The 11,302-nt window shown below is 39.7% G+C and overlaps 1 protein-coding gene across 1 annotated transcript; it reads right to left on the bottom strand.

Moving 5' to 3' along the window:
- Positions 1–265: 265 nt before the first annotated feature.
- Positions 266–8,311, bottom strand: LOC311034534 (uncharacterized protein; the record flags this gene model as incomplete). The annotated part of the gene is made up of 5 exons (XM_084042413.1): positions 266–293; positions 7,026–7,154; positions 7,657–7,763; positions 7,852–7,999; positions 8,292–8,311. 5 exons carry the CDS (start codon positions 8,309–8,311, stop codon positions 266–268), a joined length of 432 nt encoding a protein of 143 aa, XP_083898539.1.
- Positions 8,312–11,302: the final 2,991 nt, after the last annotated feature.

The following is an 11,302-nucleotide window of genomic DNA, read 5'->3' as shown; positions in this document are numbered from 1 at the left end:
CACAGTGTGAGAGAGAGTTTTGTGCTCTCCTAAATCCACGGCAGGCTTTGAAAGTACCCACTTCAGAAAGAGGTGACGTGCATCACCTCTCCAATGACCAAAACCCACTTTGTGATTACTCAGACCTGGTATGGCAGACCTGTGGGGAGTGTGCAGTGGTGTACAATGTGAAAAGATAGTTGAAATCGCAGGAGATGAAGTTAGCAGTTTATTTGTGTAAAGGGTGGATAAGAATGAAATGGTGTGAAAGACAGTGGTGACGTCGTCAGGTCCACAGGTTGTCATGGCAGAGCCTGCAGAATGGGAGAAAAGGAGAAGGCAGGAGTCAAGCAGACAATGTGAGACGTCCACCATGGATCATGTGATAGTGAAGGCAGTGATTTTTGTGTGAAGTTGTAGGCATTGTTGGTTATGTTGAGCAATGAGAAATGACACATGGAAGAATGCAACAGCCTTACCTCAGTGGGGAAGAAGCACTTTTGTGAAAACCACGTTTTCCGTGACGTTTTCAGTGTGGTTTTCCTGCTGGTGTATGGCATACTTTAGGCGTGCTGGGTCACCCGTTCTTGAGCTGGCAACATATAGTTGTCCGTGAGTGAAGACAGGGGATCGAAGCCAGACCCCAACTGTTGTAAGTGTCTGGCCTTGTGATTTGTTGATGGTGGTGGCGAAAGCAGTGCGGACTGGAAACTGTCGCCTGGCCCAGTCAAAAGTGAAAAGTCCAGCATCTGGGATGATGACTTGAATGATGCAGATTTATGCAGGCTGCATATTCTGCTTAAAGAAGAAACAAACAAAAAGCGACAGAGATATATGCCATATATGGGCATAAAAGGACACATACAAACAGATACATAGATCCCCATATATGGGCATGAAAGGGAAACAGACAGACAGATCCAGAGATCTCCATAATAAAGTCAAAACGGGTCCAATGTGATGTCATGCTGTCGTGAGATTACGTCACACTGGCGTTGTGTCCATATTCGGGACGACCGTCTCATCGTCATCGTCGTCTTGGTAACAGGTTGGTTTGTTGTGATGATGTAGTGTAAAGTTTCAGACAGACAGTAAGAGTGATGCAGTGTTGCATCACTCTTGCCAGATTGCAACGTACATACATACATACATACAACGGACAACCGACGTGGCGAGCTGGCAACATATAGTTGTCCGTGAGTGAAGACAGGGGATCGAAGCCGGACCCCAACTGTTGTAAGTGTCTGGCCTTGTGATTTGTTGATGGTGGTGGCGAAAGCAGTGCGGACTGGAAACTGTCGCCTGGCCCAGTCAAAAGTGAAAAGTCCAGCATCTGGGATGATGACTTGAATGATGCAGATTTATGCAGGCTGCATATTCTGCTTAAAGAAGAAACAAACAAAAAGCGACAGAGATATATGCCATATATGGGCATAAAAGGACACATACAAACAGATACATAGATCCCCATATATGGGCATGAAAGGGAAACAGACAGACAGATCCAGAGATCTCCATAATAAAGTCAAAACGGGTCCAATGTGATGTCATGCTGTCGTGAGATTACGTCACACTGGCGTTGTGTCCATATTCGGGACGACCGTCTCATCGTCATCGTCGTCTTGGTAACAGGTTGGTTTGTTGTGATGATGTAGTGTAAAGTTTCAGACAGACAGTAAGAGTGATGCAGTGTTGCATCACTCTTGCCAGATTGCAACGTACATACATACATACATACAACGGACAACCGACGTGGCGCAGGATATAATATGATATAATAATTAGCCTATATAGCCTACATTATTTATTTAATATTCCTCACTGTCATTGCATGTTGACTGCATACACTTGCATTATAGTAGGCTATGTTCTATAGGAACAAATCTTATTCTGTATAGGCCTATGAATAAACAAAATTGAGTCAAATCAAACGTGTAGACTCATCGCTCCAGTAAATTTCATACAAGGACCTTTTCATGCTCTTTTTAACCAAGCACCCCAACAGGTGATGTGCGTTCAAATCTGTATTTTTATAATAAAGAAATCACCATTAATAGGCTACTGGGTTGTGGGACATGTTGCGCTCCAGGCGCTCATTTATCAAATATTTCCAAGTGACATAATTAGGCCTACAAGCAATACAAATCAAGCGATTTAAAAACAATCTAACATATTTACAATGTTATAAGTTAGATGCTTAATCATTCACCCAGTGCCATAGCAGTCATCAGATCTAAAGGATTTAGCTGGAATATTTTCATGGAAAAAGAGTGGTCTCTCAACAGGACTCAAGAAAAAAACTCAGCAGGAGCTCTTCTTCACGTTGTGTGTTTTTGATCACAGGACTTCAGCGGGAGAATGGAGATAGGTAACTCCCACCAAACACCAGCCATTATCCATTAATGTTTAAGCATTCATTAATCACTCCATAAACGTTCAGATTGTGGCATTCTGGCCAGGGCAGGCTATCTCTCATGAATGTGCATGGTGTCAAGGGCCGGCCCGGGACACCATGGCCGGCCAACATTACACAGGTTAATATACAGGAAGTGAACAACTAGAGGTGTGGACACATAATGGACGGGTACAGTCACCAATGCATCAACCCATCAGGTGTGAAGGTGGTGGTCGATACCAGTGGTATAATCGGATAGAGAAAGAATTAAATAAACAAAATAGCCCACAGATATCATGTTAAGTTTACATGAGTATAAACCCTGAGTTAATACTCATGGTAACTGATGACTGGTATGAGAGCCACTGGTCTAGCGGCTGAGAGCTGAACCAAGACGTCTGTGGTTTTATTTTCAAGCCGAATCCCAACCCCCAGAATTTTTGTTTTACATCCAAGTAGGAAAGGTTAGCTTGGGAAGAATTTGAAACAAATGCCATCAATATTTGTTTATGTAAGTTTTGCGTTCACTTCACTTTGAATAAAACCTTTGGGACAAATAGCAGAAAAGTTTTTATAATGTAAATCAGTGGCTCTCAACCTGTGGGTCAGGACCCCCAGGGGGGTCCCCACAAGATTTTTTTGGGGGGTCCCCAGATGACAGTGAAGTGGCAATTTAAGGACTTTTAAAGGAGACACACCATGAATTTAAAAAAAATATTTGATATTTAATATCATATGGTGTATGTCCCTCAAACCATTTTCAAAAGGTTTGAGCCTAAATCAACACTCAGATATACTCATCCCAAGTCAATTCTCTCAGGCTTATAAAGCACTTTCAGCTGCAATACCAAAACGTCCAGTTGGCTAGGGGGGTGCTGTACTGCGGTACTGAGCAATTCTGTCTGTCAAAATACATGGGCAGAAAGTTTGGTGAGGTAAGCAAACTTGCCATTCTGAGATGGCCTGTTCAGACACGCCCATTCTGAAAATCTCTGAAATGAGAATGAATGACTGAATGTTAAAAGAAAATATTTTTTGGGGTACAAGAGACACTGGGGAGCCAAAAAAATACAAAAAAAAGTGAAATTCATGGTGTGTCTCCTTTAAGACCTTTTCAATACCTCAAACATAAAGAATGAAGGAAAAGAAAAAGACCATTACTGCATTAAAAGTAATCAACAAACTATGCTGTAAAAACTGGTCAAACATTGGCCAAATTGTCAAATAGTGTAAGAAAGAGGAAACAACTGTGAAAATGGCCGATCTACAAGCTTACAACTCCTCGCATTTATCTGTGGGACCGAGTCAAACTAAGTGCCTTAGTGCCCCCGAGATCACTTGGTGCAGACAGGGCAGAAATACACAATGTATTCCATGAATCCTTCTCCTGTCACAACAGATCTCAAACATCTTGTTGCTGTGTTTGCACATTGTTGCGCTTCACCCAGCAGATATGACAGTGTTTTGTCAATAATCATGTTTTCAAACTCTCCTTAGGTGACTGTTCTGGGCAATATACGGCCCGGGGCCGGACCCGGCCCTTTGACTATCTCAATCCGGTCCACCAAGTAAAAAAATAAATAATGCATTTTAAAAGGCTGCCATATGTTAATGGTTTTGAGACAAATTACCATTTGAGTACACACCTGCATTCCTCCATCCGTATTTACTCAAATGTTTTATATGTTTATAATGTAACAGTGAAATAGTCTGCCATGAGTCCATATATAACATGATGCAATGTGTTTTATCAGTGACCTATGGAGAGGTGCATATCAGATAAGATACGGCATTGACGTGGATTGTTTTGTGTAATCTTTTCATTGTAACCTCGTAGAGTACATCAGAGTGATACAAAAAAAAAAATCAACATTTTGTAACAGAAAATTCTTGATGTGAAAGCAAGGACCTTATTCTAAAGTAGTCTGGCATGTCTACCAAATTCATGCAGTTTTAACATAATTCAGCACTATGTGTTTCAAGTTAGTATAATGTGTGGCCCTTCACTCAGGCTTTGTCCACATTTACACGGGTATTTTCATAAACGCAGATATATTATATGCGTTTTAGGGGGTTTACCCACACGCAAACGCGTTTTTGGTCCATGCAAACGCATCTTTTTGAAAACTCCTGCCACAGTGTAGATTTTTAAAAACAGCGTTTATGCGTCGCCGTGTGGACGGCATAAACAGAGTTTTTCACATTATAAGCATGCGCAGTGAAAGTACTGTAATATAATATAATATGATATAATAATTAGCCTATATAGCCTACATTATTTATTTAATATTCCTCACTGTCATTGCATGTTGACTGCATACACTTGCATTATAGTAGGCTATGTTCTATAGGAACAAATCTTATTCTGTATAGGCCTATGAATAAACAAAATTGAGTCAAATCAAACGTGTAGACTCATCGCTCCAGTAAATTTCATACAAGGACCTTTTCATGCTCTTTTTAACCAAGCACCCCAACAGGTGATGTGCGTTCAAATCTGTATTTTTATAATAAAGAAATCACCATTAATAGGCTACTGGGTTGTGGGACATGTTGCGCTCCAGGCGCTCATTTATCAAATATTTCCAAGTGACATAATTAGGCCTACAAGCAATACAAATCAAGCGATTTAAAAACAATCTAACATATTTACAATGTTATAAGTTCTATGCTTAATCATTCACCCAGTGCCATAACAGTCATCAGATCTAAAGGATTTAGCTGGAATATTTTCATGGAGAGAGTGTGGTCTCTCAACAGGACTCAAGAAAAAAACTCAGCAGGAGCTCCTCTTCACGTAGTGTGTTTTTGATCACAGGACTTCAGCGGGAGAATGGATATAGGTAACTCCCACCAAACACCAGCCATTATCCATTAATGTTTAAGCATTCATTAATCACTCCATAAACGTTCAGATTGTGGCATTCTGGCCAGGGCAGGCTATCTCTCATGAATGTGCATGGTGTCACGGGCCGGCCCGGGACACCATGGCCGGCCAACATTACACAGGTTAATATACAGGAAGTGAACAACTAGAGGTGTGGACACATAATGGACGGGTACAGTCACCAATGCATCAACCCATCAGGTGTGAAGGTGGTGGTCGATACCAGGGTATAATCGGATAGAAAAATAATTAAATAAACAAAATAGCCCACAGATATCATGTTAAGTTTACATGAGTATAAACCCTAGGGTTTATACTCATGGTAACTGATGGCTGGTATGAGAGCCACTGGTCTAGCGGCTGAGAGCTGAACCAAGACGTCTGTGGTTTTATTTTCAAGCCGAATCCCAACCCCCAGAATTTTTGTTTTACATCCAAGTAGGAAAGGTTAGCTTGGGAAGAATTTGAAACAAATGCCATTAATATTTGTTTATGTAAGTTTTGCGTTCACTTCACTTTGAATAAAAACTTTGGCACAAATAGCAGAAAAGTTTTTATAATGTAAATCAGTTTTTTGATTGATTGATGTACTTTATTTAGTAAGACATGAGAACAGTACATGACAGTACATAACAGTACATGGAAGTACAAATTCGCAATACAAGGTCTACTAAACTGGATAGCTCAGTTAAGCACGTAGCTTGTTTAAGATGAGATCCCCATGCACACAAATCATGTTGACATATAAGAGACAGACAGATATACACACTACTATACAGAATGTCATACAATCAGTTTACAGGTTACTGGTATGAAGGGTGAAAAATATGTACAAAAAAGAAAGAGAGGGGGGGGGGGGTTAGGTTAGGACATGGGGTAGGTTAGGACTTGGACAGGGGCCATGTGGTTCTCAACCTGTGGGTCAGGACCCCCAGGGGGGTCCCCACAAGATTTTTTTGGGGGGTCCCCAGATGACAGTGAAGTGGCAATTTAAGGACTTTTAAGACCTTTTTAATACCTCAAATATAAAGATTGAAGGAAAAGAAAAAGACCATTACTGCATTAAAAGTAATCAACAAACTATGCTGTAAAAACTGGTCAAACATTGGCCAAATTGTCAAATAGTGTAAGAAAGAGGAAACAACTGTGAAAATGGCCGATCTACAAGCTTACAACTCCTCGCATTTATCTGTGGGACCGAGTCAAACTAAGTGCCTTAGTGCCCCCGAGATCACTTGGTGCAGACAGGGCAGAAATACACAATGTATTCCATGAATCCTTCTCCTGTCACAACAGATCTCAAACATCTTGCTGCTGTGTTTGCACATTGTTGCGCTTCACCTAGCAGATATGACAGTATTTTGTCAATAATCATGTTTTCAAACTCTCCTTAGGTGACTGTTCTGGGCAATATACGGCCCGGGGCCGGACCCGGCCCTTTGACCATCTCAATCTGGTCCGTCAAGTAAAAAAATAAAAAATGCATTTTAAAAGGCTGCCATATGTTAATGGTTTTGAGACAAATTAATTTAACTCCAATTAATAGTAATTAATATTTACCATTTGATTACACACCTGCATTCCTCCATCTGTATTTACTCAAATGTTTTATGTTTATAATGTAACAGTGAAATAGTCTGCCGTGAGTCCATATATATCATGATGCAATGTGTTTTATCAGTGACCTATGGAGAGGTGCATATCAGATAAGATACGGCATTGACGTGGATTGTTTTGTGTAATCTTTTCATTGTAACCTCGTACGGGTTCGGCCGTAACATCTTCTTCAGGGTGACTCGTGTGTTCCAGCCTTGGTCTTGGGCAAACAGGTAGACACAGTGAAACAGATCAGGAAACATCTCCACCAGGTCAATGTCAGCAGCAGCCTCAGCACTGTAAACACACAAAGCAGTGATCACTGAACACTAAATGTTATGATGAACACACTGACATCTATCTATCTGCTGCTTTATAAAGTACTGAACACATCACATTATTGAATTCAGCTGCATGGCTCCTAATCATTGACAAGCTTCAATACGAGACAGAGAAGATGAAACATTAAAACTAATTATAAAACAAAATGTGTGTTTTGTCTTTGTGCTGTGGCGGTGTGAAGCAAGTTACCAGTTCCCATCACATTATATCCATATAATGATCATCCTTATGAGATGTAAAGCCTACTGATCATTACCAAAACGTTTTATGAAAATAAAAATGAAAAAAATAATGTTCTTTGATTGTGACCTTGACCAAGTTCTTAAAAACATCCTAACCCACTTTCACCCAGTGAAATGATCACACATTAGAACAAATATATATTTTGTACTTAGAAATTAATCGGAGCGACTACACTTTGTGTCGTTTACTCATTTTGTAATCAAATTCAACGTACTGGTGTGCATGGAGATTGCGTATGAAACGCAGCAATTCAAATCCATTCTCAGAGTATCCTGTCTTCCCTCTCCTTTTCTCCATCTCCTGGAACACCTTGGGTGGCAACTGGAAAAACACACAACTTAAATAATAAATGAACTCTTTTAATAGACATAAAGACACATGTTTTCACCTCAAAAGATGCTTTAGTTACCGTGTCTTTCATTTTGTCTTTCCATGCATCAAACAGTCCCTTCTCAGCACGCTGGTCCAATCCTGCCATGAGGTTCTGGTGGTCTGGGTTTCTGTAGTATTTCTCTACTTCCTTTTCATTTCCAACCAGTTTCAGGAAATCTACTCTCCTGGAAGATTTTACAAAACAAAGATAATGTACAGAAACCATCATTCTTTAAACATGTTGGTAGAAAAACATTTAAAGTAAATGTTAAAATCTAAAATATGTGCCCATGGAGATCTGCTATTTTCACTATTTTTGAAAATAGGGCATAAAGTGGTATTTCATGTTAAAACATTTCTGGGGTCATTTAACGACTAATCGCGCTCGCGCACCCCAGACAGTTTTTAAGTTGCTTGATTCAATATTTAGATATTTGATATTCATTTGATCGGATACCCCAATAAACCCAATATAACACATTCACCTTCAACTCCATGCTAACCATTTTAGACTGAAAACACACGTCTCTGCTTCTGGTGACTGATATTGTCCTTCTAATGAATGTTAGACTCATTAAAACACACGTCTCTGCTTCTGGTGACTGATATTGTCCTTCTAATGAATGTTAGACTATTAAAACACACGTCTCTGCTTCTGGTGACTGATATTGTCCTTCCAATGAATGTTAGACTCATTAAAACACACGTCTCTGCTTCTGGTGACTGATATTGTCCTTCTAATTGTCCCTGCTTCTGGCACCAGAGCTCTTAGCTAACTCTGGTCAATTTACAGAGATGTGAAAACTGAAATATTGATTGATGTGCCCGGTTAAAATCATATTTGTATTCTTATCTTCATATGGTCTTTGTTTCCCAGACTAGAGAGTCTCACAGATGATGACTTCCACAAAGCAGAGGAGGTTCTCTGCATCATGAAGGTGACTTCAACAGTCTGCGTCCTGATTGAGCTGGAGGTGCGTTTCACTGTGGCTTAAAATGACCCTCTGTCTGTTCTGTTTACCAGTGCTGTGGAAGAGAAGTTCTGGGGAGATCTGGTGAAAGATACCAGGTATTTGTCATTGAGGCCTATGCAGGGAAACCAGACCATTTTCACTGTTAAGACACTAAATGGTTGGCCATGTTTTCATTACAGGACGGAGACAGGTTTGGTTTGTAATTTAATCATTTATATCTGCAAAGTAACCAGTAACTAAAGTTTTCAAATAATTTTAGTAGAGTAAAACAGTACCGCGGGAAGTAGGGGTGCGGGGGGGGGGGCGGCCGCCCCACCTCCCCCCAGGTACCCGCCCCCCCATCAAAAAATATATATATTTTTTTTGATAATAAATCGGTAAAATCAGGCAAAAATATGAATTAAATAACATAACTCTAACCTAACCCTAATCCTAACCCTAAAACCGAAATAAAGACACCAAAAACTGGGGAAAAAACGAACCGAACCCGCCCAGAACCGCGTAAAAATTTGCACGGGGGGCGTAAAAGGTCTTCCCGCGGCTATGGAGTAAAAGTACAATATTTGCCTCTGAGATGTAGTGGAGTAAAAGTAAAAGTATAGACAATTGGAAATACTCCAGTAGAGTCAAAATACCTCAAAATTGTACTTAGGCACAGTTATTGAGTACATGTACTTAGTTACTTTCCACCACTGGTCTGTGCTGCTACTGTGTGCTTTTCTCTCACACTTCACTTGTGATTTGTTGACTATTGCAACACTCTGTTAAACATTGGAACACTGCCGGTCCAGTAGATGGCGCTCACACACTGTCTTTGTTTTTTTGTGACGTTGTGATTGCTACGTCCGAGAGACAAGTTTGATTGATTGATGTACTTTATTTAAGTCAAGTCTCTTCAACTGTGTCTCCATATAATTATGTGTTATAAAACACATGAATAGTTTTAAAACATATGAAGAGTTATAAAACACATTAATAGTTTTAAAACATATTATTAGAGTTATCAAAACACACTAATAGAGTTATAAAACACGTTAATAGTTAAAAACTAGAACAATTGACTTGTCATGGACAGACTGGAAAACTTTTGTTTGGACGCCATCTAGTGTCCATCATCAGACACTACATGTGTCTGGAGATTATTATGGTCATGGATTTATAAATCAGTTCTCAAACTTCTTCATGTCAAGGAAAGGACCTCCAAATTAATGTATGCATTTGGCCACGGACCCCCATCTGAAAATATTTTGTGCCAGGGACCCCTAGAAGAGAAGATTTATGTTAAGAAATTCAACATTATTCAAACTTTTCCAAACATTTTCGAGATTTTTCCAAACATTTCAAAAATAGCAGATCTACAAGCTTACAGCGCGCCACGGAGTGACGCTGTGAGCTTGATCTGCTATTTTTGAAAAGCCAAAGTATAAAATGTGGAGCTTTCTGACTCCACACAGCTGTAGATGGTTTAGTGTTGATGATGACTGATAGCAGTCTGGCGATCAACATCCGGTCAGAAAACGGAAACGGAAATTGTGCGTCCATGTCGTGTTCAGCGCACCGGATCCAGTAGGCGGGGCTTTGGACCGGATGTGAATACGGGTTTAAATTGAACGCAGGCGCCCCACGCCTGCTTGATTCGAAAAGTTTGATGTGAACCGTGCCACTGTGCTCTGTCTGTTGAAGGTAACTTGATGTTTGATTTATATCAACATGACACGTTTTTATCCACTAATATTTAACACTATTATTATTTATGCATTCGAGGTGTTCTTATTATGACACCAAACATGGACAAATATGTGAAATATTGTTTTATAACCGAGGGAGAAAATGCATCAAACTAGTCATTTTTATGGAGTCTTGGCTTTTACTTCATAGACATAATATGCAAATGTCTAAATCGATTAAATTCATCTGTCTTGATTCAAGGCTATCATCAAACACACATATTTGTTCCAAATGATCACAACTAAATTGTCACCTAAAGTTTACACCTTAAACCACACTCACTGAGTTTTTTAAAAAGATCTACCCGCCATATATACATTAATGTGCGTTTATAATCTATTTAAACTTTGGATCAAGACAGTCAGGGATTTTATTTATGGTGATTGAGTCTGATTGTTTGTAGTTTTAAACGGCTCATAAATCCCCATAAATGAACCCAATCCAACACATAAAGTGTTTAAACCCAAAGCCACGCACGTTACCCGTCCATACGGGTCTGTTGTGTTCCGTAATGTTACGTAAAGTTGAATAAGGACGTGTTTTAATCCCGTGTGTGTCTGAACGCCGTTCTATTTCCACATTTACATGGAGTGTAATACCTGCGTTCACCTGCTGCAACAAAGCCACTTTACCAAATATTTTGTTGTTCTGTGTTTAAGGCTCGTGCGTCTACATTTATGTATACATTGTAAATATAAAGTGAGTATCTTAAAGCCACAGATGTAATCCTTACATACGGGGTGTTAGTGTTCAGTTAATATTCATTATAGTTTAATAAAGAAGTGT

The sequence above is a fragment of the Gymnoscopelus microlampas genome (assembly GCF_963454915.1).
Source record: "Gymnoscopelus microlampas genome assembly, chromosome: 19".
In the NCBI taxonomy this organism is placed as follows: Eukaryota; Metazoa; Chordata; class Actinopteri; order Myctophiformes; family Myctophidae; genus Gymnoscopelus; species Gymnoscopelus microlampas.
This window is presented reverse-complemented; position numbering and strand designations above follow the sequence as displayed.